The sequence below is a fragment of the Polyodon spathula genome, chromosome 20 (genome assembly GCF_017654505.1).
Source record: "Polyodon spathula isolate WHYD16114869_AA chromosome 20, ASM1765450v1, whole genome shotgun sequence".
In the NCBI taxonomy this organism is placed as follows: domain Eukaryota; kingdom Metazoa; phylum Chordata; class Actinopteri; order Acipenseriformes; family Polyodontidae; genus Polyodon; species Polyodon spathula.
In genome coordinates this window covers 4172374-4196473 of record NC_054553.1, presented here as the reverse complement: position 1 = coordinate 4196473, position 24100 = coordinate 4172374, and the positions used below count along the sequence as shown (strand labels likewise).

At 39.8% G+C, this 24100-nt stretch overlaps 1 protein-coding gene across 1 annotated transcript in view; it reads left to right on the top strand.

The window, feature by feature from the left end:
* The window catches only part of LOC121295873, a 23517-nt gene extending 1712 nt beyond the window's left edge, over positions 1–21805 (top strand). Inside the window, exons 3-7 of the mRNA XM_041220990.1 lie at positions 317–375; positions 19849–20085; positions 20517–20576; positions 21320–21409; positions 21687–21805. Of these exons, the coding sequence (XP_041076924.1) occupies positions 317–375; positions 19849–20085; positions 20517–20576; positions 21320–21409; positions 21687–21805 (565 nt within the window). The remainder of the gene's footprint in view (positions 1–316; positions 376–19848; positions 20086–20516; positions 20577–21319; positions 21410–21686) is intronic.
* Positions 21806–24100: the final 2295 nt, after the last annotated feature.

Sequence of the window (24100 nt, the reverse complement as noted above, 5' to 3'; positions counted from 1 at the left end):
TCACTGAGCCATATTTTCATTTACTCCAGTCTCCTGTTTTTGGAAAAAACCTGTTAATTTTACAAAACTAGAACCAAGCAACTGAGCAATACAAGTCAAAGTTGGTTGTTTCTAATTTTTAAAGAATCTTCTTAGTTAATTAAAGACTTGAGTAAACACTTTGAAAATATTTACAGTTTAATTGACATGTTTGAGACCAGTAATAAAACCACCAGGTAGTCATTGAAATGAGTTATACTCTGTATTCTGTACTGTATGAACTACAGACGTCTCCAGCATATGGAATAAAGCGCGGTTCTGTGTTCTCTGTTTCCAGGACTCCTGAGCTGCAGTGCTCCCTTCAGGCGGTCTCGGAGGACGCCCTCTTGGTGCTGGGTGAGTTATCTGTTCGGAATCTCATTCCCATCCCCGGGGCACGGCTCTCAGATCTGCTCTGGGAAGAACGTTTATCAAATGCACTGGAGCGCTTTTCATCCCAGCTCAGGTATCAGGGGGAGGAGGGAAGGGGTCTGCTTGGGAGCAGAGGCTAGGCCCTGGGGAACGTAGGTGGGGGGGTCCTTGTGGGCTGGGAAAGGTGAGCCCCTCCAGAAAAGGTAAACGCACACCGCGAGCACTTGGAGCAACCCAACGCCACACACCTCCTGACTGCTGGGAGCCCAGGAATGTGGGGAGAACGGGGCTCCATTTCACCGGCTAGTCTTACAGCACTTTCAAACACAGAGCGACTGCCGCCTCACTTAAAAAAAAAAAAAAAAAATAAAAAAAATCAGACAAGTGCCAAGACACATTCTTGGAAATCATTTTAGGATATGAAACCCCACAAGTTCCCTGCATTGATTACCATAGCAGCCCCCTCAGCTCCCAGTCTATTCGAGTTAATCTACACATGTATCTCTCTCTCTGGCAGTATACATACAATTTCTCCATCTATCTATCCTGTCTGTCTGTCAGTCTCTTATCTCCTGTACTAGGAGTAAAATTATAAACTGAATGTCCAGGAATTTAGCACGAGATTCAGGTGCAACTGAAGATCCCCAGTATAGTTTTACACGTCATTGTGTAAGAAGCTTGCTCTGTGTGAATTGCATGCATACTTGTCTAACTATTTGATCTTCAGATAGGGAAACATGAAGAAAAAAAACCCACTAACAAACGAGGACCAAAATTCAAGACAATTTGCAAATCTCCACCAAACTTTGAGAGAAACAGCCCCTGTTTAGAAGGGCGGGAATAAGGTAGCAAAAATTTGTTTTGGGAGGAAAAACAACATTTTCTTTCCACGCTTTGCTCCTGTCGTGGACTGCACGGTTCAGCAAATACCACTGCTGTCTTCACAATTCTTCAGCAGTACGTGTAATAAAAACAGCCTCTTGCTTTGTGCCTGTGTGTTTGCCTGTCTCTGCGTCATGGACAGAGCTGGAAGGATGCCCAGAGGGGGTCGCAGGGTCATGTTTACCTGCGGCAGGTATTTCCTCTGTGCACTGATAAGGCAGAGGGAAGGGAAGTGTTCTGTTCCAGGTGAGTGAAGAGCGCTCAGGAAACAGGGCCAGGTGAGAACTTATCACAGCCTCGCACATCACTGCCTCTCACAGACAGAGAGCATCCGCAGAGACAGACAGGGGCTCCCGGCATGTCACACAGCTGGGACTAAGAATTGATGTTTAGGCTAATGTGGGAAGCTTTTGTAATTGAAATAGAAGAGACGTAACACCCACAGTGATTCAGTATACTTCGTATAATCTTCAGATGAGCTTTATTAATTAGAGTAACACACTTATTTTGAAGCTAGTGCAAAGACAATGGAACGTGTTCTGCATGGACTAAAACAGTTAAAATGTGTAGAACGTGAACAGCATGTGCTATAGTGGTGGGTCTCTCTGATGCATGCTGATTCACTGCTTTCTTATCATCTCTATCCTGTGAAGAACGTTTTTTGAGGAATCTAAAACAGCAAAGAGAAAAATTCCCCCAAAAACAATATTCACACTACTATTACAACAGAGCACAGAAAAGGTGAACGCATTGACGTCCGGAATTAAAAGGGATGTATTTCTATGTGAAAACAAGTGATTGGTATGAGAGTTCAACTTTAAATGTAAAGGCATTTAAATACATTCAAGTGATGTCTTCATTGTTCTGAAGATCCCAAGTGTGCGTCTGCTCATCTCTGTCTTAATGAAGGGGCTGTACCTAGAGCACACTTGTCACAGCGGAGCGAGATCTCGGAAGCAGCATTCTTCCTGCACTTCTCTTGCAGTTCTTGCACTGTATTAAGTTCAGTACTTTGCAGTGCTGCCTCCTTTGCTGTAGGCTTTTGCCCCTTCTCTGCACTTTCACTGCAGCCCAACAGCAACTGTCTTTCATTTGGCTTTGCAAGAGTGTTAAAGACACCTTTTGTAAAAAGCCCGGTAATCTTGTTTTGAACGTGCTCGTCTCTCATTCTCTGAGTGTGGGGCTGCTGTGTGAGTTTGTTTGTGTTACTGCAGCCTCCATGCAGCTCCTGTTGACAGGGTTGATGAGGGGAGGGGCTGACTTGAATCTTAGATGAGTATTTGCAAAAATAAATGAATTGCAGAATAAATCACGGCAACACCAGCAGCACAAAAGTCTAGAAATGAAACATTGTGTTTCTGCCGATGTTCTCGTGCACGCTCACTGGCTGCAGTTGGATGGTAGTGTTGCTGTATTTAATTCACCCCGTCCCCGTCCCCGTCCCCGTCCCCCCGTCCCCTCTCACCCCTGGAAGGAGTGCCGCTGTTTACCTCGGAACAGGAGATCCCTCCCGCTAATCGTGTTGTTTGTTTTCACTCATCCTTCCTGTTTTTTTTGTAGCCAGAACAGAGAGCGCCCCTTTGGAAATTGCATGAGGATTCAATGAGCTAGAACTTGTTAACAAGCTTCAGTGGGAAAAGGAGTGCTGAGAGACACAGAGGAGAGAGAAAGAGAGGGATGAAGGAAGCCATTGAGACTAGAACACACAAAAAAAATTATATCAGCATTATCACACAAATAAAAGATATATTGCATTATGCTGTGCCGTATATACGTTCATATATAACAATACCCTGTGTAGTATGTTACTATATATTGACAAATATATTGCATAACATAGGTCCTGTTCATTAAGGAATGCTTTGTTAGGTCTGTTTGTTCAAGTACCATTTTGAAAAAATGGTAAAAAAAAATCTGTCTTTAAAAGTTTAGTTTTAAGGAGCGTTTTAAAGAGCCCTGTTTGTTTGTAACAACATGCACAGTAATATTGCAAAATGTGTTGAAATATTCACAGAGCCTTAAATCATGAGTTATTTAAAGATTGTTTTTTTGAAAGTTTGATGGTTGATGCGTCTATAATATTTGTGAACCAGGCCAATATTTCACAATGCTGGATGTTCTATAAAATAAAATTAAAAAAATACACTTTTGTAAAAATGTTTTTCTACTGGACGAAGACGTTCCTTTGTTTTTTATCTATACGTTTTCTACATTGGCATGTTGTGTGCATGATGATGCCCACTTCTGAATTACAGAGATATACCCATCCCTCACACAGTATAATGAGGATTAAGTGCACAGTCCATTGGATCAGACAACCAGACTGATGCTGGCAAGCCCTGCTTTTATAGTTATGCCTTTTTAATCTCACTCCCCAGCGATGACCACTCCTTTTCTAATCAGAATGCTCTGGGCTGGATAGGCCCAGGTAGGGACCCACAGAAATACAATTTCAGCTTCTGACCAGCAGTTACTGGTAAGAGAATTTAAGATTGCCCTTGTGGTCTGGCGCTGATTCTACGCTAGGACACCAATGAGCTATTGGCTCAAATTAATGGTTTACAGATTATTATTTTTTGCTTACATTTATAAGGTGATTTATTCTCCTTATTAAACATTAACAGTCAAACTGGAGGCTGTACAAAGCAACTACATGAACTATATAATTTACTGCATGCACATTTTCACAAAAATATGTGATTCAGAGAATTATTATAAATGTGTTATATTGCATGACTTAGCTAGCCTACCAATCACATCATAGTGTGCTGTAGTGAATACTGTGCTGAAAGGTGTAATGCTGCAAGTAGAATCGTGCAGACTCAAGTTTGCTGCACATGTAACTTGGTGCTTTGTAGAATGCTCCAGGTAATGCTTCACAGCTTTACTCTCACTTTGCACCTAATCAGACTAGTAGTTAGGAGACATCCACGTTTCTCACAACAGCATGTCGTATGTAAGGTGAAAAAGGAATTTGAATATTAATGCGTGCAATGCAATGGGAGTGATTGGCCTGTAATTGCAGCAGGTGTAAAACAAGCTTGAGCTCTAACTTCTCAAGCATGCTTGCTTTCCGTCTGTCTAATAGCACAGGGGTGGCCTGACTAGTCCTTCATGCAACCCGGACACTGTTTACACCAGAGCTGCATGGGACTGCTCACGGGAAAAGCACAAGCATCAATTTCTCACATTTAAAGCAGGCTTTGCATTCAACAGATGTGAGAAAGTGACATGTATCGGGACTTGTCGAAATAGGCAACAGCATATCTAAAAGTAAGATGTGCGGTGTGGAAATGAACTGGACAGAGGGGTCAGATCAGTGGGTTGTAGTAGAGTCCGGTGATACTGCAGGGTTATTCATTGTGATCAGGGTTTTCTCGATGATGTAGGAATCGACAACACACCCTGAAACAAGCCACTGTACTCTCCAGATGTTATTCATATGAAGTCGGATAGAGATTTGAGACCGCTACTTTAAAGCCTTATTTTAAAGTAAATGCTAATTCTGTAAATGTCCCTTTCAGACACTTTTTTTTTTTGGTTTGTGTCCTGTGTGTACTGTAGATACACAAATGTGTGATACTGTAGGTACACAAGTGTGCGTGTGTGCTTTCAAGAGAGGCTTTCAGACCCCTCATGCAGTGAAAGGATTATTATCCCACTGAGGTACAGCATGCCTTTCCTTTGTGACTAATCCAAACCCCCGCCCTTTACAGAAGAAAAAGGAAACGCAGCCCCACTTCAAGTTCAACCCCTATTTCAGATCCCGCAGCTGCCCGCTCCGCTAGACCACTTAGGGGTGTCATTCTATCCGGCTCTCCACTCCGGCACACAGCCCTGGTTTTGTGCTGCTGACACGACTCCAGGAATGGAAGTGAAGCCGTGTCTCTTCATTGTAAGAGGCAGGTGTCCACAGAGCCGGCTCAGGTGAAGGGCCTGCGACGGCTGCTGTATCTCAGAGGCAGCCAGCAGGCTCCATACACACAGAGGCTCTTAATTGACTGTGTAATGAGCTGTCTCTGAATGGGATTACTTATACGAAGGCACTCAAGCTCTCTGTATTAGGAAACCTTTCTGTGATTTTTCATCTCTCAGGAACATGCACGAGGTCCTGTCTGTTTTCTGCGTGGCCCATGTGGCTCCAGTTGGTTTTGTTTGGAAATTCTGGCAAACCAAAGCTTATTGGCCATGATTAACCTGTTTTTTATGTTTTTGTTATTCTTCTTATTTTTATTGTTATCCGTCTTGATAAAAAATAATAATAATAATAATAATAATAATAATAATAATAATAATAATAATAATAATAATAATAATGGAACATAGAAAGAAATGCTGTTTTACAGTACAGTGGTACTCATTTCTTGTCTTCATTTTGGTAAAGCAGTGGTGCAAATTAGAGTGATTTTCTGTTGGGTGAAACTCCAGAGCAGTGTTTGTTTGTGCGTGACTTGTTAACTCTCCAGTTTGTGTGTGTGCCTGCATGTACATGCCTTTCTTTTTTTATTGGGAACTTTTTTAAAAAAATGCCGCGAATGTGAGCAAATCTAGGTTTTTTTGAATGAAATGTTTTTTTTTTTTTTTTTTTTAGTTTGTGTTTGTTGGGAGGGGTGCTGGGACAATGAAGTTTATTTCTTTTTCTGTTTAAAGGGAAGAATACTCTTGTTTTTTGTCAGGTCCATTGTCTGTGTACGGCACAAACCAATATTGTCTTTCTTAAGATGGCTTTGTGTCAGTCACACTTCTGAAAAATAAGGTATATGAATTGTTCTGTGTGTGTGTGTGTGTGTGTGTGTGTGTGTGTGTGTGTGTTGGGGGGGGGTGTTCGCACACAAGCGGATGTTTGTAAACTCTTTTTGTGCTGCTATTTCCCACATAAATATATTCTCAGCTTAGAATTTATAAAGCCGGGTCGTCCACTCTTCTCACGCTGTTCGCAGTAAAATATTAGCCCCCCCCCCCCCCCCCCCCCCCCCCAGCTCTCTGTGGGGCGGCTGACAAATAGGCCGTTGTTGTCTTACTTTCTCTCAGGCTTTAGGTTAATGAAGAGGGGTTCAGGGGGTTAATTCCTGCAGATAGTGCTTTCTTCAGCCTCAACAGATGTTGGTGGGGCTTTAATGTGGTTATCAAACTTGCCTGCCCTCCAAGCTGTGCTCTCCACTGATCTGGCTATTGTGTGGCCAGGCATTCCTGGTCCTGCTCTATGGAGATCAGCAGGGGAAGGACATACCACAGCAGCACTGGGCTCCCGCTGGGGTCAGATTGGCCAGTAGACAGGGCAGCTGCGGAGCAGGGGGGCGGAGGGAGGCAGGCTTCCTCTCACACTGCCTTGACAGAAGGGTTGGGGGGGGGGGCAGCGGGGTTCTCCTCTTAAATCTCAAAATTAGGTGTTGTAAAAACAAGGCTCTTCCCACACACACACTGACACGCACACACACATACACGCACACACACACACACACACACACACACACACACACACACACACACACACACACACACACACACACACACACACACACACACACACAGACACACACACACACACACACACACACACACACACACACACACACACACACACACACACACGCACACACACGCACACACTAAGCAGCAGCAATTATTCTACATTTACGGAGCCTGTCAGAATTTTTTTTTTGTTCTATGGTATATAAACTGTTGACTAATGAAGACTTATAGTCAATGTCATTGAATTAACATAGCTTCTTTTAGTATTTCTAAGTGCTCATTATAAAATGTGTGCGTTTTTAAAATAATACTATTTCTAACTATACAAATAATATATACTATACACTTGTTCCAGAGACACGTTTGGGGATATGTTTTCCTCACAAAAAAAGGGAAAACTTCAAGCAGGAAATAATCCGAAATGAGCCTTTGTTATAAAGGAACAAGCAAACACACACATGAATTCTTTTGAGTGCTGTTATCTGTGCCCCTGGCAGTACTGAGGTGTAGTGTTCCTGGACTGCCTGTTATCACAAGCATCTCTAGAAACAGGACGGGCAGCCACTGTTAAATGCTCCAGGGTATCGAAAGAAGACCCGGCAGCAGCACAAAGATAAAGCAGACACTATTAGAGAAACGCCTCTGGGGAATATGAAGATCTTGAAATAAAGGGTCCTGTGAATGCAGTCCTTCAGCATGTAGTTAAACATGTATAAATGATTGGATTCTCAAAGCCATTTACTCCAGATTGTCAATAGTGTTATTTTTGTCTGAAAGAAAAAAGAAAAATTCTAGACCAAATAAGCAAACAGCTTCAGACTGTCCCCAAACCCCTAAATGGAATGTTTTATTTCAGGTTTTGTAACTTTAATGGATGTGTCGTCAGTGTCTGAAAAAAACTGCCAAGGACTTAAGTGTAGCATTTATTTGTAGTGCAACATACTGGACTGCACTCACAAAGCCATGCTGGTAAAACAATGGTGTTTTTAATGAGATACTGTTTGATTCGGGAGGCTGTTTAAGATCAGTGTTGGTTTCTTTAACCACGGTCTACAAAAGTTTAATGAATATTTTCTTTTTCTGCTTTAATGTATCTATGGAACAAACTAATACTGGGATTCCTAAAGCAGATTTAAAAATATATGAAGAATTGCTTCATCCTCTTAAGAACTTCACGGCTGGGACTGCGGGCTTCATTTTCAAAGATTGGCGAATCACCTTTAATAAAGCTCTAAAGCAAAAACAAAGTGCTACCATTTCGGATGCATAACGACAAAGAATACACTTTAGGCAGATACTCAAATGCAAAGCAGAGTCCTACTTTTGAAATTGATATAAGGGAGTAAAATTACTCAAAATCCACTTTGCTGTTTAAAAAATCAGACCTGCCTGCTGCATACACTGTAACATATCCCATAGTGTCTCATTGCTTCAACAGTATTGTCTGTGACAAACCCATGTGCATTCTGTATGAGTAGCCCTGATGCTCCTACCCCAGGTCATCCCACTCCCTTTGAAACTCTTAACCTGTGCAGGGATTACTGAAAGAATCCCAAAAAGCAGGCGAGCAGTAAAGAAACAACCAGACGACCAGCCGTCCCGATCGCTCTTGAGAATGGAGGTGATTCATCGCAGAGCGTTTCTTTGCTCAGTATCTGAACCCAGCTGATTCTTTCTAACAGCTTCTTGTTTGCTTGTTGGTTTTGAGGCGCTCTTGATGATTGGGTTTGTTTCCCCTCTGCAGTTTTCAAGGTGATTATGTGGTATCAGGTTGCTTTCAGCTCTAAAAGCACAAGGTGCGAGCCAGTGTCACTTTGATATGGAATAAAGCCACCCCTTTCATTTATTTGTCGACCTGCAGCTGAGCCTAATTCCTCAGCCTTAGAAGGGAAAAGCTTTTAAAGTTGCAGAACTTTTAAGTGGAGGGGGCATCTAGCACACAAGCGACCAGATTGGGCCCCGGCTAAGACTGCCCACTATTGTTGCTTCGACAGACCACAAAGCCACACTGTCTCCCTTCAGTTATAACAGACCAACCAGCCTCCCAGTCCCTCAGCTCCAACCACTAAGACACTCAGCCTCCCATTCCCAGCTCTAACCACTAGGCTGATCTACTCCCAGTCTTTCAACTCCAACTGCTAGACCACACTGCTTCCCAGTCCCTCATCTCTAACCACTAGGCCAGACTGCAGTGTATAAGCATACTAGCGGACTGCCTTTGATTACTTTTTACCTTATTGTCTCTATTGAGTTTATTAGAGCAAAGATGACAAACAGGTTATTTATGGTTATTCTCTATATGGCCACCTCATGGCCAAAACTTGAATAGCATCTGGACAGTTTTGTCAACAGATTTGGCCTCTTAATTGCTGTAAATCAGTAGCATTTATCAGAACTCTTCAACAGGCCTTCTCCATTAGTGACGTTCTGTTTGTTTTATTGGAAGATATAAGATGCAGCAGATAGAAGTGTCTGGGAGCTAATGGAATGAAATAAACCCCAGAGGCAGCAGCTTCTGATTCTCTTTCACAAACACGCTGAGCCGGGAGAGATAGAGAGTCATTGCAACTCTTTCATTCCACTTCACACTACAAAGAAGACAGATTTCTGGCAATTAAATCCATAATGAAAATACAGTATGTAAAGGGGTGTAATTAATAAAAAATGAAATGCAAAAGAAATCACCAAAAGAATTACAATTGGACTCCTCTTTTCCTTAGGCATGTGAGAGAAATGCACATTCTAATATTAAAAAGGAAGTAGCATCCTTGTCTTAGGTTCTTTATTTTTTTTATTTTCCTTTACCTTTTTAAGGTGCTTGCTATGATACGGAATGGTGAGCACTTTTATTTTTTCTGACTGGTTGATAAAGTGTTTCCCACTGAGTCCAGGAGTTTCTTACTATTCCCTTAAACTTTTAAAAATAACATACGTGCAAAATAATATTAATATAGTCATTCTGGTACGAAACGACCCATGCTAGTCTTTCAAAATGAGGTTCTCATTAAATGCTGTATGAGCAATTTTATTTCCGACATCTATGATAGCGTTTGGGACCAAAAAAAGCCATACCATATCCCAAATAATGTGCATTCAACATTATCTATCTATCTATCTATCTATCTATCTATCTATCTATCTATCTATCTATCTATCTATCTATCTATCTATCTGTCTGCCTGCCTGTCTATCTATCTATCTGTCTGCCTGCCTGCCTGTCTATCTAGCTATCTGTCTGTCTGCCTGTCTATCTATCTATCTGTCTGCCTGCCTGTCTATCTATCTATCTGTCTGCCTGCCTGCCTGTCTGTCTATCTATCTATCTGTCTGCCTGCCTGTCTATCTATCTATCTGTCTGCCTGCCTGTCTATCTAGCTATCTATATGTTAATCCGTCTGTATCAGCTTCTATACTATGATGTCAGTCTCAGCTGAAGAAGAAGTCAGAGGTATAAAGTGAAATCTGTTTTAAAACACTTTTACCAAATTATTCTTGTTATTGTTTCTTGCAGAAGCTTGGGCTGATTGGGATAACAGGCCTGTCTCTCTGAACACTCAATAGGGTGCATGTGTTTAAAGCATGTGAGAGGGGTTAATGCAGAGTCCTTGTCTATGAGCTCCTATCCCCCCACTCCCCCATACTCTGGCTGGTTGCTGGGCAGTGTATCTGCACCCCTTGAACAATGAGGGCTTACAATGGAAGTGTTCAATTAACTGTGTAACTCCGTCATCAATTAAGCAATCATTTAGAAAGCTGATTGATGAGCCCAAATGATCCAATTCATTTTCTCTATCAAGTGGAGAAACCATTGGGCACCTCAGTATAAGAAACCAGTTGATGGATGTTTAAAATATCTCAGAAAGCTTTGAGGGTTATTTGAAACACTGTTAGTCTCTTTGCTCTGGGAATACCTGTTCATATTTACTGTGCCAGGAAACTCCACACTGTTCTACAATATATTTTTGTATGGCTGCATCCTTAGTAGAATGGGTAATCTTTGGCATTTATACACTCCATTGCTTTTGACCAACATTTTGTAACAGATTAAGCTGGTCATGGCTCCCATATCCTATTTTTTTCTAATAGTAGTACTCCTATCAGACGAGGCTACCGTTCTGCAGCAGAGAGAGAGGGTGTGCGCTCCTAGGGATGGATACACATTGTTTGAACTCATAGGAACAGGAATAAGGCAGTGGCCAGCAGATTAAATCAATGAGATATAGATTTACATTACTGTAAGAAGGCAGCTGTATTATATACATTTATTAAAGCAGTCTTTTGTTTGTTTGTATAATATAATGAACTAATGAACGTACTTTTGTTATAAATGTTCATTTTAAAAAAATATATATATATATTCACAAAAAACAAAATACTTCTTAATTCACCAGTCCAGGAGGGGATGGAGTTTGAAACAAATGAACAGCATTAGAAATGTTCAACATATATCTTATTGCTATACAGTGTGTTTGAAATGTATTTCTTATTTTTATTTTTTACAATTATAATTTGTTTGCATGTCTCTGTATAGCTTTCACCACAAAATAATTTAAATCTGCTATTTTGGTTTGCTTTAGTTTTTTTTTTTTTTTTTTTAGTTTGCTTGGCCATGCTTTATATGAACTATTGCCAGTAATTAATGAGGTAATTATCTAGAATTGCCTCGTTAGAGGGGTAATAATTAGTAGTTGCCGGTTAGGATGGAGGGTTTGGATAACACAATGAAACAATACAAAATGGCTTGGTATTACAGCAATGCTAATTACTGTTAAATTGTTGTGTGGTTAATATACAGTTTAATAGTTTATTTTACTTCAATTTGTGGAAGTATTACAATTTTACAAATGTGCATGTTCTTTTTCTGTAAGGACAAAGACAGCAATGTAACGCAGAAAGTGTTAAATGGACCCTATAGGTTGTAGAGGTCCAGTTTAAGGAGGTTAACCAGTGGTTTTAACATGTATGTTTCTTCTGTATCAAAACAAAAAGACTAGTGAAACAGGTCCATGCACTTCTCCTGCTGTCTTCTCTCATTCTGTCTATATATGTATTAGCCCAGTGTGAAATACTATCACAGCCAGCTTTTACATCTTCCCTCCAGTAAGCACTATTGCACAATCATTGCCTCATATTTTTAAAAAGCCCCTTTTCTCTTCTCTTCACTCTGAATGGAATTAGTTTAAGTGTGTTTGACAATCTTACAAATGAAGTGCCCGTAATTAGATTTTACCCAATGACTTCATTGCTGGTTGATTTTTAATCCTCTGCTATTCTGCCCGGCAAAGTTCTGCCAGAATTTTTTTTTTTTCTTTTTCCCCATCAACAATTTGACAAATTCCCTCTTCTTTACACCCCCTGTTTCATTCTGCCTGACTTTCCCTCACTCTGAATTCAGTTATTGATTGCCCGTCTTGCTTCAGTTGGGAAAGGTTGATAAAAGGAGGTTTTTCGCTTTCTCAGTTCGATGTGACAGCTCGCTGACATGAATAATGGAAACCTTCCATTCACAGGCAAATCAAGCTAATTCAGCGTACCCCTGCGCTTTCAATGGGAAAGTCACAGTCCATCCCAGCCCATTCCATCACTTTCTCCTTGTGCAGAAATCTTCAAAGTTAGACTGAGCGTTTTCAAGAAACAATGTTCTTCTTTGTAGGAGCGCTTGCTTGAGTTTCAAACGACAAACATACAATATAAAAATACAAAATAACAGCACTTTTAAATTGCAGTTTGGAACTATTGGGTTCTGAAGCGAGGCAAGCAGCACTGTCCCTTTAAATGCTGCACACAACTGTAGATGTGTTTTACAGAAGGGGCAGTTGGTTATGCACCTTTTCTGCTAGGAGTCCCATCAAATTAAACACACATCCTAATACTGGGTGGAAGGCAGTGTCTAGCTTCGGTGGAGAGGAGCTTTGCTTGAGGTTACTGCAACAATCAAGAAACCTAGAGATCAGCATTGAAGTGGGAAAAAAATTACATTTATTTAACTAACTGGGTTGTTTTCAAACTCTACAGATACTGTGGATAATACTAAAGAAACGATCTTGCACATTGTCAATTTAAAACTGTTTACACCAATAAATAGTCTATTATCACCGAGCAATGCATGAAAATCAAGTATAAACTTTATTGCACAGTTTTGAATAGTACCCTTGTGAGGGATCTGCTCGTAAGCTGCAGGACACCCAACTAGGGTAACAGGCTGTTCAGAGCTCAGACTGGCGGTACAAAAGCAGATGTTTAAAGTGCGATGTGTTAAGAGCCTGCAGCAAGGGGAATGCTTCTCTATCAGGGGAAGCTGTGCCTTCCCTTTAAAAAACGATTTATAAAACGTCTGTGTTTATTTTGTGTCTGAAACAAATCTGCAAAAACTCTCAGATTCAGTCTCTTGCTCCTGCGTTTTTTGGTTTTGCTTGTCATTATAATCTACTGTCCTGGCAAGGGGTATTATAAAACGTTAGGGTTGCACTTCATATAATTGACAGGAATTTATTCAAAGTGAATACAGATCTATACAGCATCCAGCATATACAGTATTGATCTAAAGACCGCATTGCTTTGGGAGTGTTCCAAGCTTGCCAGATTTAAAAGCTTCTAAATGTATTAATAACTGATAATATATAACAATAGAGGGTTTTCTATAAACACATCAATCCCTCTATTAATGATGGTCCAGATTGGTGGCTGTCATCATAAACAAATACAAACATGACTTGAAATCTGGGCTCAGTAATGCCTTCTTGACTTTACAGTCACCAGCTCTCCAGATCCCACAGGTCCCCTCGTTATTTAGGAGATTGATAAATCTGTGACCTGTAATTGTTACGCTCCCCTCCACTTCACTGTTACCCTGCATCCGGCTCCCCTCCATGTCTCTCTGTGAATCCGCACTTGCTCCATGCCCCTATTCACTATTGAGGCAGCTCTAAGAAGACAAGTCCCCATCACAATATTGTCAAGGCTCTGTTGGTTTTCTGGTTCAAATCCTTGTTCACGCTGTTTGCCGTGTACTTGTCTGCTGTGACAGCTTTCAGCCAAACAGAGAGAGCCCTGAAAGAGGCCTTCCAGAACCAGATCTTTCCTGCTGGGCAGCCACTGAAACAGTCCTTTCAGGCTCCTTGGTATTGAGCCATCCCCCTGGACGCTGCCAGGCAGAGGCACGAACTCGCATTCCAGTCAAGGGCAGGGCCGCCCCGAGCGGGGCTGCCATCACAAAACTCTTGCAAAAAACAAAACAACATGCCCTTAGAAAAGTTAACCATGGTATTTTTGCAGCTTTTGTCATTGTTATGCTATGCATTCACCATCCCCTGGATTGCCATGTTTATTAATGTGCTTTACATTACCTCTCTATTCTTTACTATGCTTATCTATGCTTTACCATGCTTTCACTAAGCTTCATTACACTTGCTATGCTTTTACCATGGGAAACTTTAATAAGAGATGGTTTTCAATGATCTGGAATAAGCTGTGTTACTCTCAAAAATTGATCTTACCTTACTTCAAAACATCAATATATAACTAGTATATATATATAATATATATATAATATATATATATATATATATATATATATATATATATATATATATATATATATACACACACACATATATATATATATATATATATATATATATATATATATATATATATATATATATATATATGTGTGTGTGTGTGTGTGTGTGTGTGTGTGTGTGTGTGTGTGTGTGTGTGTGTGTGTGTGTGTGTGTCTCATAATGCAACTTCATGCACATTATAACAGCTTCTCCCCACAGGTAGGGAGAGCAAAGGAGTCATTCTCTGACATGGGGCACATGTTTATTTGAGTAAATGATGCATTTGCTTTACCTATTGTAGATTGTTGCAACAATGCACCCAGAAGCTGTTTGCCCCCAGTTTTGTTTCACTTTCCATGGAATGTAAATGGCTTTAGATAGATACCTGGGGACCTGTTTCCTTCAGTCTTTAACAAATCCCATTTTTTTAAAAGGAGAAAAATCTGTGTTCATGCAAAAAAAAAAAAGAACTAACCTCCAGCTGCTGAAAGGCACATGGCAGCTTTAATGTCTACAAACTGGAAGTCTTGCCTGTTTTTTAAAAACAAAATATTGTGAAAAGAAAGATCAGGGGCGATTTATCCTTTTCTGAAGTGAGACTAATGCCCACTATAAAACAATTAGGTTACTGTTTGAATTCACAGTGAAGTAGGGAAACACGACACAACTTTTGCCTTACTGCTATTTATAATTTAAAAGCGCTACGCCAGCCAGTGCTACACACAGCACTCATAAGCAGCCTTCCCCTGACCCGAACCATTGAGCAAAACTAATACTGGAAAAACATAGAGATTGTAAGCTACAGATAAGTAGTCAGGGACCTTTATAGAGTATAGCACCATTATCTTAGCTGAATAAAAATAGGATTTAGTGTTTTTTCCAGTTAATTTAAATCAAAAGAATCACTACCTTACATATTGCGCTGGTAATGTAATGGGGAAAAAAAATCACAAAAAAGGCTTTGTGGCGCTGACACCTCCTATAGTGGGTCTGTGTTGTCCTGCAAAAAAAAGAGAGAAAAGCTTTTTTTTCTCACTATCTGCTAACAAATTCTAATTGATGCCATGCATTCCTCCGCCTAGGGTATTCAGTGAATAACGAGCACAGGGCTTGAAGCCCTCTGAATCAGCCGGTCCAAGACACAGCAGTAAAAGATCTCCCCCCTTTCCCTTCTTCCCTAAATCTCCACTCAAACTTACCGCCCATTAATTCTGAAGCATTGTATAGAAATGCAGCCCACAAAGCCTGTCAATCTCTCCAGCCCCCTAAAGCCTTGGCTCACACAGTCTGGAGTGACAGCCCCCCTCCCCACTCTCTGCTGCTCCACTGCACAAAGCATCAATCTGTCTTTCTCAGTAGCACCCAGAGCCCTTTGTGCAGGACGCAGGTGCCCATCAAAGCACCCGCAGTCATCCCCCCTCACGCCACGCCCATGGGAAGTAGGAACTGCTGACAATGAGGCACTGTGGGAAGGAGGTGGTGCAGGTTGGAGGGGGTTGGGGTGGGATGGGGTTGAGGACAGATGGCTGGAAAGAAGTTCCCAACCAATCCGCTGCATTTCCAATGGGAAGGACGGCTATTTTTGGGAGCAGTGGGGGGAAGCAGAGGGCAAGTGTTTGGGAAGGAGTGCAGGAATGTAATCCCAAATTATTATTTAAGAAAATCAAAATACTGAAATCACGAACTGACAACAAAACAGTTTTAACAAACCATTTCAATTAAAAAAAAAACATGACAACTAACAAAAACATTAATTAGAACTGTTTTGTAAAATAAAGAACATCACAAAATGGTTAGAAATGTCCTGTTCAATAAAGTATTTTCAACAGCACAAAACCTAATAGTGACCTTTAATATATATATATATATATATATATATCTATATTATATATATATATATATATATATATATTATATATATATATAGTCAGTAGTATTCCGGTCGAAAGACCTTTTCCTGTGTTTTGAAATTCCTGACACAACATTCCTAAATAAATAAAGAAATTCTTTTTTAACCCTTCAAATTTGGATATAAAACTTTTAGGCGCTTTAAAAAATGAGAATAAACCGCAGTTTTAAAAAATGGTGAAATAGGTTTCAAGAACTAGTCTTATTAGTCAAAACGGGTCTTAACAAAACAGCCCTTAAACTCTGTGTCTCGTGCCCTGTGTATCTATTCATCATGACAGCACTGTCCAACACCATCGTCAATCCTGTGGGGTTTGCATTGAACGCATTATTCTAGTGTTTGTGCTTCAAACAATGTACACGATTATTAAGTGACTTAAAGCACTGTCAGAGCCAAATGGTTACTAAACACTGAGCTAGTTTTCAGAGGGAAAACACGCTCAATAAAGTTTACCAAACTAGAGATAAACATTTCATTTAGGATTTAGGTTCTAGTACCTAGTTTTAAGTTATTTATTTTAGAATTGGAAATGCTGTTGTTTTTTTTTTCTTTCATAGAAAATGTGTTACTAGAGCTTTGGAGGTATTAAATGGATTCAGAGCCACATTCACAGCTTGAAGAGTGCTTAGTTGTTTTTTAAAATAAAAAGAAAATGCAAATTTTACATAACTAACAAGAAGCAACTAACCCTGTCTGGTATCCAAGTTCCCCTTCCAATATTAAATAAGAAGTGTTTGAGAAACAGTAAAAGGCTGACCCCTTGTTCCCTTGCTCTAGTCTGTAGACTGGTCTAGTCCTACCATTATCTACATGCTGTCTTATGGATTATGACCCACACCCATTAAGCGCCATTGTCTTCCTTTGAGGACATTTTTTTTTTGGAGCATTTTTAAGTACTTTTTAAACTACCTGTTAGTTTAATTTTCTATTTTATTATAGTGTCATGATGTCTTACTCTAATTTTGCTAACTTCAAAAGTCATGTCTAAGTGCAGTGCATTGAATTACATAAATACAGCTTGTGTTGTGTTTTTATCAATGGGTTAATGAGATGACTGGCTTTTGAGGCTTTTGAGTGTGGAACCATTCTGGGTGATTTTAGCTGTAATTGTTGGTTTGTGTGGTAGAGGGAAAAGTCTTTGGGGTCTTTTAGTTAAATTAGGTTAAATTACGTGGCTTAAATATACTTTAAATCAAAACATTCTGTAAAATCAATTTAATCATAATTTTTAAATGCTGTGATTTGAATGAATTTGCAGTGGATTCAATAGAAGAGATGATAGTCTTTGTTGTTTATTTTATATATATATATATATATATATATATATATATATATATATATATATATATATATATATATATATATATATATATTTATATATATAAAACACATGTCCTTCTTGTCTTCCTGTTCATGGGCTTTCTCATACTTAGGATATGTTTTTGTCGCTCTAGTAAGGCAAAGTGATGCTCCTGTGATGTATGTGATCGCTGAGACCGAAGAGCACCTCCACACCAGATCAACAGGAATGCCTCATACTTGTTACCGGGTAGCGCCACCTTCTGTACATATTCTGAAGCACAGCATTTATCCAGAGTAGGTTTTTTTGTTTGTTTGTTTGTTTTTGTTTTTATTTATTTATTTATTTATTTGATCTTTTTGAATTACGAGATGTAATGTAATCATTTTTTATTTTGCCTTGTGTTTCAAATATAACATTATTGCAAGAACACACATAAAACTTAAAATTCTTCTTCTTCTTCTTCTTCTTCTTCTTCTACTTCGTTTTCTTCTAGTGAAAACATTATATATATTTACGTCAATGTATGTAATGAACCCTGATATTGCTGTGCTACAGCCATCTGAAATGTCTTTGCATCAGATACACGTGACTTCACATGTGGATTAGCTAAATACTCAAATTAGACCTAATTAACTACAGTCTGTGATGAGGAGAATTTCCACGGCTGATATCATTAAAATAATAGTTAAAAACGTCCTGGCGCTGCCACAGATGCTATTTACATCTCTGTGACGGCGTCTTGTTCTTGTTAACCTCAATCATCATGTTTCTGAAAGTCATGTTTAGGTTTATGTTATAACGTGCCAGTAGATGGCAGCAGTGCGTTAAAAAGGCTCCAAACGCCGCAAGCACTGAGATCATATACAGAGCGTCTAATAATCATAGCCACCAGGTGTTTTATTTGGAATAAAATTATTGAGGCAACTTTATAAAACTCGCCGTTGTCTGTTTTAGAAGAATTGTCTTTATAATCTAAACAAAATGAGACCCCCAGAGAATCCCAAATGAACCATACATCTTAAAATGTCATAATCTTTGTGAATAATATAGCCAACATACTGCGCCTGTTTTAGCGATAATCCTACTGCTTTATAAACGATTGTTATTATTATTATTATTATTATTATTATTATTATTATTATTATTATTATAATAATAATAATAATAATAATAATAATAATAATAATAATAATAATGATAAAACAGTAGGCTTCTCTATATATTACAGAACTTTTAACATTGGCGTTCTTGGAATATTTACTGCTCACACTGGATATCTGCATTTATGATGATGAGCCATGACTTTATGATGAGCATGACGTCACAATAACAGCGAGACTATGCGTGAAAAAGCAGAGTTGAGTTTGTTATGAGATAAGAATGTAGGAGCCGGGGGGATGAGCTATTTACCGGCGTTAACATGGCTTTTTCGCCGACTTATTTATTCTTGTTCCTCGGCATTTGCATTGACATTACCTGCAGAGGAGGTTCTTCAGGTCAGATCTTATTCATTCCTCGATAGTCTTTTCTTTTTTTCAGTGTACTCCATGTTATACTGGATATGTCGGTATATATTAGCAGATGCTGAACTTGATTTGCACTATTTGCAGATTGCACTACCATTGCAGATCCAAGTACAAACACAAGCTCTGGGAAACATGCAGCAATAATGAGAAATTACAAGATTTTTATTAACCAAAGCAATTATTATTATTATTATTATTATTATTATTATTATTATTATTATTATTATTATTATTATTAAAACGTGTGCAAAGCAAGACTTTTCTAAAACATTGTTACCTCTATACATTCTTCTATATTGTACCCTACATATTATATATTTATACGATTCCCATTGCATAGTGGTTTGATCCATTCCTGGTTTGCTATGAATTTAATAAGACACACATGAGCTTGTTACCTATACACTGCAGCTATTCAAGCTCATAGTAAAGCCTGGACTGGGTGAACCTGCTATGCAATAGGAGTCTTATTTCCATCCCTGTGATTAATTGAGGCTTTATTTATTTTTCAGGTGCAGGGTACCCCCAAAACATAGTTTACTATTGAGTTGTTCAGGCACTGCACTTTTGGCATCTAAATGTTTAACAATACCTAATACAGTGGATGTGGAGATAGTCTGTATGTTTGCATGGCACAGGCACAGGGAATCCTGTTAAAATCTTACTGAACAACTGGATTCAGATATCTGGTCATGTGAACTGCGTTAGGAGATCCTGTTTGAGTGAATCTGTTGATCTGATTTCTTGTAATACGACCCGAGGATGTCTCAAGAGTTTATCATCTTTCTCATTTCTCTTAAGCAGTGTCTCAGCTCCCTGTAGCATTAGACAGGCAAGCTAAGTCCACCACGTTTGCATCACACAGAGACACAGAACCAAACGCTGCAATAACGCCCAATGAAGATATTGCGATGCATGATGTAACAACGTCCCCTAGAGATGAAGACCTAGCAACTGCAGCCCCCCAGACCACCCCACCCCTACAAGGGAGAGCCGATGAGCAGGGACGTTTCGATGCAGTCTTTCAGGACCCAAGCCAGGGTGAGTGCTGCAGACATTAGGGAAAAAGTTAGGTTGTCTAGGATTGGTCTCTCTGAAGTGCAATTGATGCACTTTATGTTTTTCTAAAAATACCCACAAAATGCTCCCCCCCTTACAGTAATTCTCTTTTGGAAACAGTGTTGTAAGCCATTAAGCGTGGATTGTGATTCAGCTTCCAATTGGATCGATCCTATTGTATGAGACTGAACAGATCCTCAATCCTCAAGAAGGGAGAAGGTGAACCCGTTTACAATGGGTTTGAGGCTCTCCCGGGAGGCTGGGAAGATCTCAGTGCCACTGCTCTTGTCACCCCTGCTCTGGGCAGATATAGAGAGGGCTTGAATCTGCTGCCAAAGTCTGCATTTCAAGAGTCTCAGAAATTTAAAGGAGGAAAAAAGAAATACAAAAATGTGATTTTTGTTTTTGTACAGGTGCTGGCCAATATGAAGAGCTGCTAAAAGACATTATAGCCCATCTAGAGGGGATTATAGGTGAGCATGTTGCGGACTCCCTGTCAGCCTGCCTGCACACTGATGAATTGCATCCAGCTGTTGCTCTCGTGCTTCTTGATGAGCACTTCATTTTTTTGGATGTTTGTTGGTCACCTGCAACACTGGATTGTCATCAGTCAATCAAGCTATGGAACTCCCACTGCTGGGAAATCAATTGTAAGAACATGAATCAGACTTTACAGTGGCGGACCACTTGAATCTGCATTGTGACCTCATAATAACAGAATGTCCCATCACTGTGTTTTAGAACAGTGATAGACTCCAACCTGGATGTTAGCTTCGATCTTTTAATAAATCTATGGAAACCGCTCCTCTGCATCCCATAAACCCACGTGCTGGCTATTTATACATCTGTGGTTCATGTTTTCCAGTGTTTGGCAAACACAATTCTAGTTGGTTTTGTTCCACAGTCTAGTTATAAAAACCATCTAACATATTCATAACATACAGTATACATTATAGTATACCAACTCTCAAGCCCCAGAAGTGATATGGACAATCGAGTATTAGACTCCCAATACCCAAACTCTCTCAGAGATCACTGACTCCAACATTGAGTGACTGTGGGGTGCAATCTCACCTGTGGGGAGCAATCTCACAACCCTCATTCCTGCGTGCTGCTAGGCTGGGTTAAACGGTTAAGAATGTGATAGAAAGACAAAGCACTGTCAACTTGCCAGCTCAATGATGTTGCTATGCTCTTGTTTTCTGTTGTATTGCAGAACCTCCCCAGATATCACCGCTGCCCAAAAACACAGACAGCAAATTCCTAATATTGGAGATGATATTGAGAGAGCTATACAGTCACTGTAGTAAGTGTTTCCCTGCACACCAATGCACACATACCTTTGCACTGTTGTTTCTGTGTTCAGATATTCTATGCGTGTCTGGCAAGTTGTAGATTGGTCTGATGCTAAATGCTCACTTTGAATAGCACTGCTGTACAGTTTAGATATAGTTAAAGGTTTGGGGTAAAATTATCAGTAAGTTTGGACAGGACTAAGTCAAGATGCGACTGAAAGATGTTTCTGAGCATTTAGGTCCGAACAAAACGACAATGTACGATTCCTCAGATTTAACTTTTTCCAGAAATTACAGCCGAAAAACTCAAGGAGAAGGAAGTGGATAAGAGAAATTTCAGACGTGTTTTAGCCTCTGTACTGGAGGTGTTTGAGGGATGGGATTCAGGTATGGTGCTGTTGGCCTAGTGTCTTTGTCCATCAACAGTGTTTGTATCACAATAAAGTGTGTTTTCCAATATGAATATATAAAATAATTAGTTATTAATAACACTCCAACAATACCTTTTTCCCCTTGACATGTGGCTGCCATCATGTGACTTTTTGGTTTCCGAATGATAAAGACCTATAAAGTTCCAACAAAGCTGTTAAAATAAAAATGAAAAGTTTCAGTGCCCTATTGTTTTTACCTCAACGACTCAATGATTTCCACCCAAGCTTGTATCTTGCACAGCAGTTCGCTGTATCTGATACAAGCTGTCTGACAAAAACTGAAATTTCAGATGGCTATAGCAGTCTCAACATCAAGGTAAATGGATTAATCATTGCATTTCTCTTTTAGGGTCAATACACTGTTTTAAAGGAGAACGTGATGCTGGTAATAAGACAGAGCCAACACACACAAGTAAAGTACATTATTTGTAATAGCATATCTAAAGTACAGCGTTACTGAACACAGAGCAGGTCCTGGCAGTCTGGTCATTTGATGTGGGGCTTGTTTGGAATTATTTTATTGTTTTATTGTTGTTTACCGAGTCTAGTTTAGTTGGGTCTCTCTTTGTATTAGTGCTGCACTATTGAGATGTACCTTCGCTGGCCCCGTGGGCACAAAGTGAACAAACGAAACTAAACTCAACTGAATTAACACCTCACTTTGTTTTTCAGCTAGTTTTGATAACATTTGTCAAAAAACTGGCCAAGTTCTTGCCTAGTGTTTTACTGAGTGTAACAATATTATCGTGACTCAAAGTGCATTGAGCTCATTTTGTATTTCTTTACAGAGAGTGCACATATTAATGCTAGTACTACTGTTTAATTCAACCCAAGTTTACCATTTTTCCTTCCCTTTTAGAAAACAATTTTGAAAATGAAGTGTAGCCACATGGGCTGGTAAACCCGGTGAGCATGTTTCCTCTTCCTGTGTCTGACTGTCTGATTTCTCTTAACGCAGAATCATCTGAATCTCCTAAATCAAGTGGCAAAGACACATCCATTAGAACTATTAAATCAAAAGACAACACATCCTCTGAATCTGCTAAATCAGACGACCAAGTGTCAAGTATCGAAGCAGCATCTATTCAAGCTTTGGCACCAGGTGGGCAAGTCATTGCTAGTACCAGACAGATCAGCAGCATTGAGAGAGCAAGAGCTGGATGCAGTATGATGCTCATGTGGCAAAGCCTCTTTTTTTATGTTACTCACTGTTTTCTTGTCTTTTCTTTGTTTAGATGTTTCCTTAGGTTCCGAGGAGTCTGATACTTCAGAAACCAAACCTCTCTCACCAGAGCTTATTAGTCTAGAGAATTCAGAGACAGAGGCAATCGACGACATTATAAAAGGTAGGGGGAGTCATAGCGTGGAGGCTAGTTTGAACAGCATGGTAATACAGGCAAAGCTTTTAACATTGCTTCACAGGGACTGTGCATGAACAGGGACAGTAACCTGGGCTTTATTAGTAGAATACCAATAACCAAGCAAAATCAGAATTTCTAAAAGACAAAAGATTGCATTGTTACAATAAGAATATTTATCCGTCTGAAACACCAGCTATTCTAATCTACATTACTTAGCTTTGCCTGTTTTGATAACTCTTTGCCAAGCCCTAAAAGAAGCTTGCTGTGTTGGATAGTGCAGTGTGCTTGGTCTCTATAGTGCACTGTGCTTGGTCTCTGCTGTGTTGGATAGTGCAGTGTGCTTGGTCTCTATAGTGCAGCGTGCTTGTTCTCTGCTGTGTTGGATAGTGCACCGTGCTTGGTTTCTGCTGTGTTGGATAGTGCACTGTGCTTGGTCTCTGCTGTGTTGGATAGTGCACTGTGCTTGGTCTCTGCTGTGTTGGATAGTGCACTGTGCTTGGTCTCTGCTGTGTTGGATAGTGCACTGTGCTTGGTCTCTGCTGTGTTGGATAGTGCACTGTGCTTGGAAACCGTTGAAACCGTTCTGGACATTTGATGGCTGTTCTATGATTATGAGTTAACGCTTTGTGAACTGGGGCCAATTCCTAGTAAATAACACATCATCTTGAATGTATAGTCCCATATAATTGTGGAAATATTGGTTACAACATGATAGAGGAGGGGGTGGAGGAGCAGGCTGTACAAGGTGAAGGTCTGAATCTGTCATTCTCTTTTTACCTCACTGCAGTTGAAAGACCACCTTTCCTGCCCAACCCAGGTAAGAATAGATATATTTGAGAGAAGTGACCTTTATCACTATCTTCTAGTGCATGGGTCTCCAACCCTGGTCCTGGAGGGTTACTCAATTGCA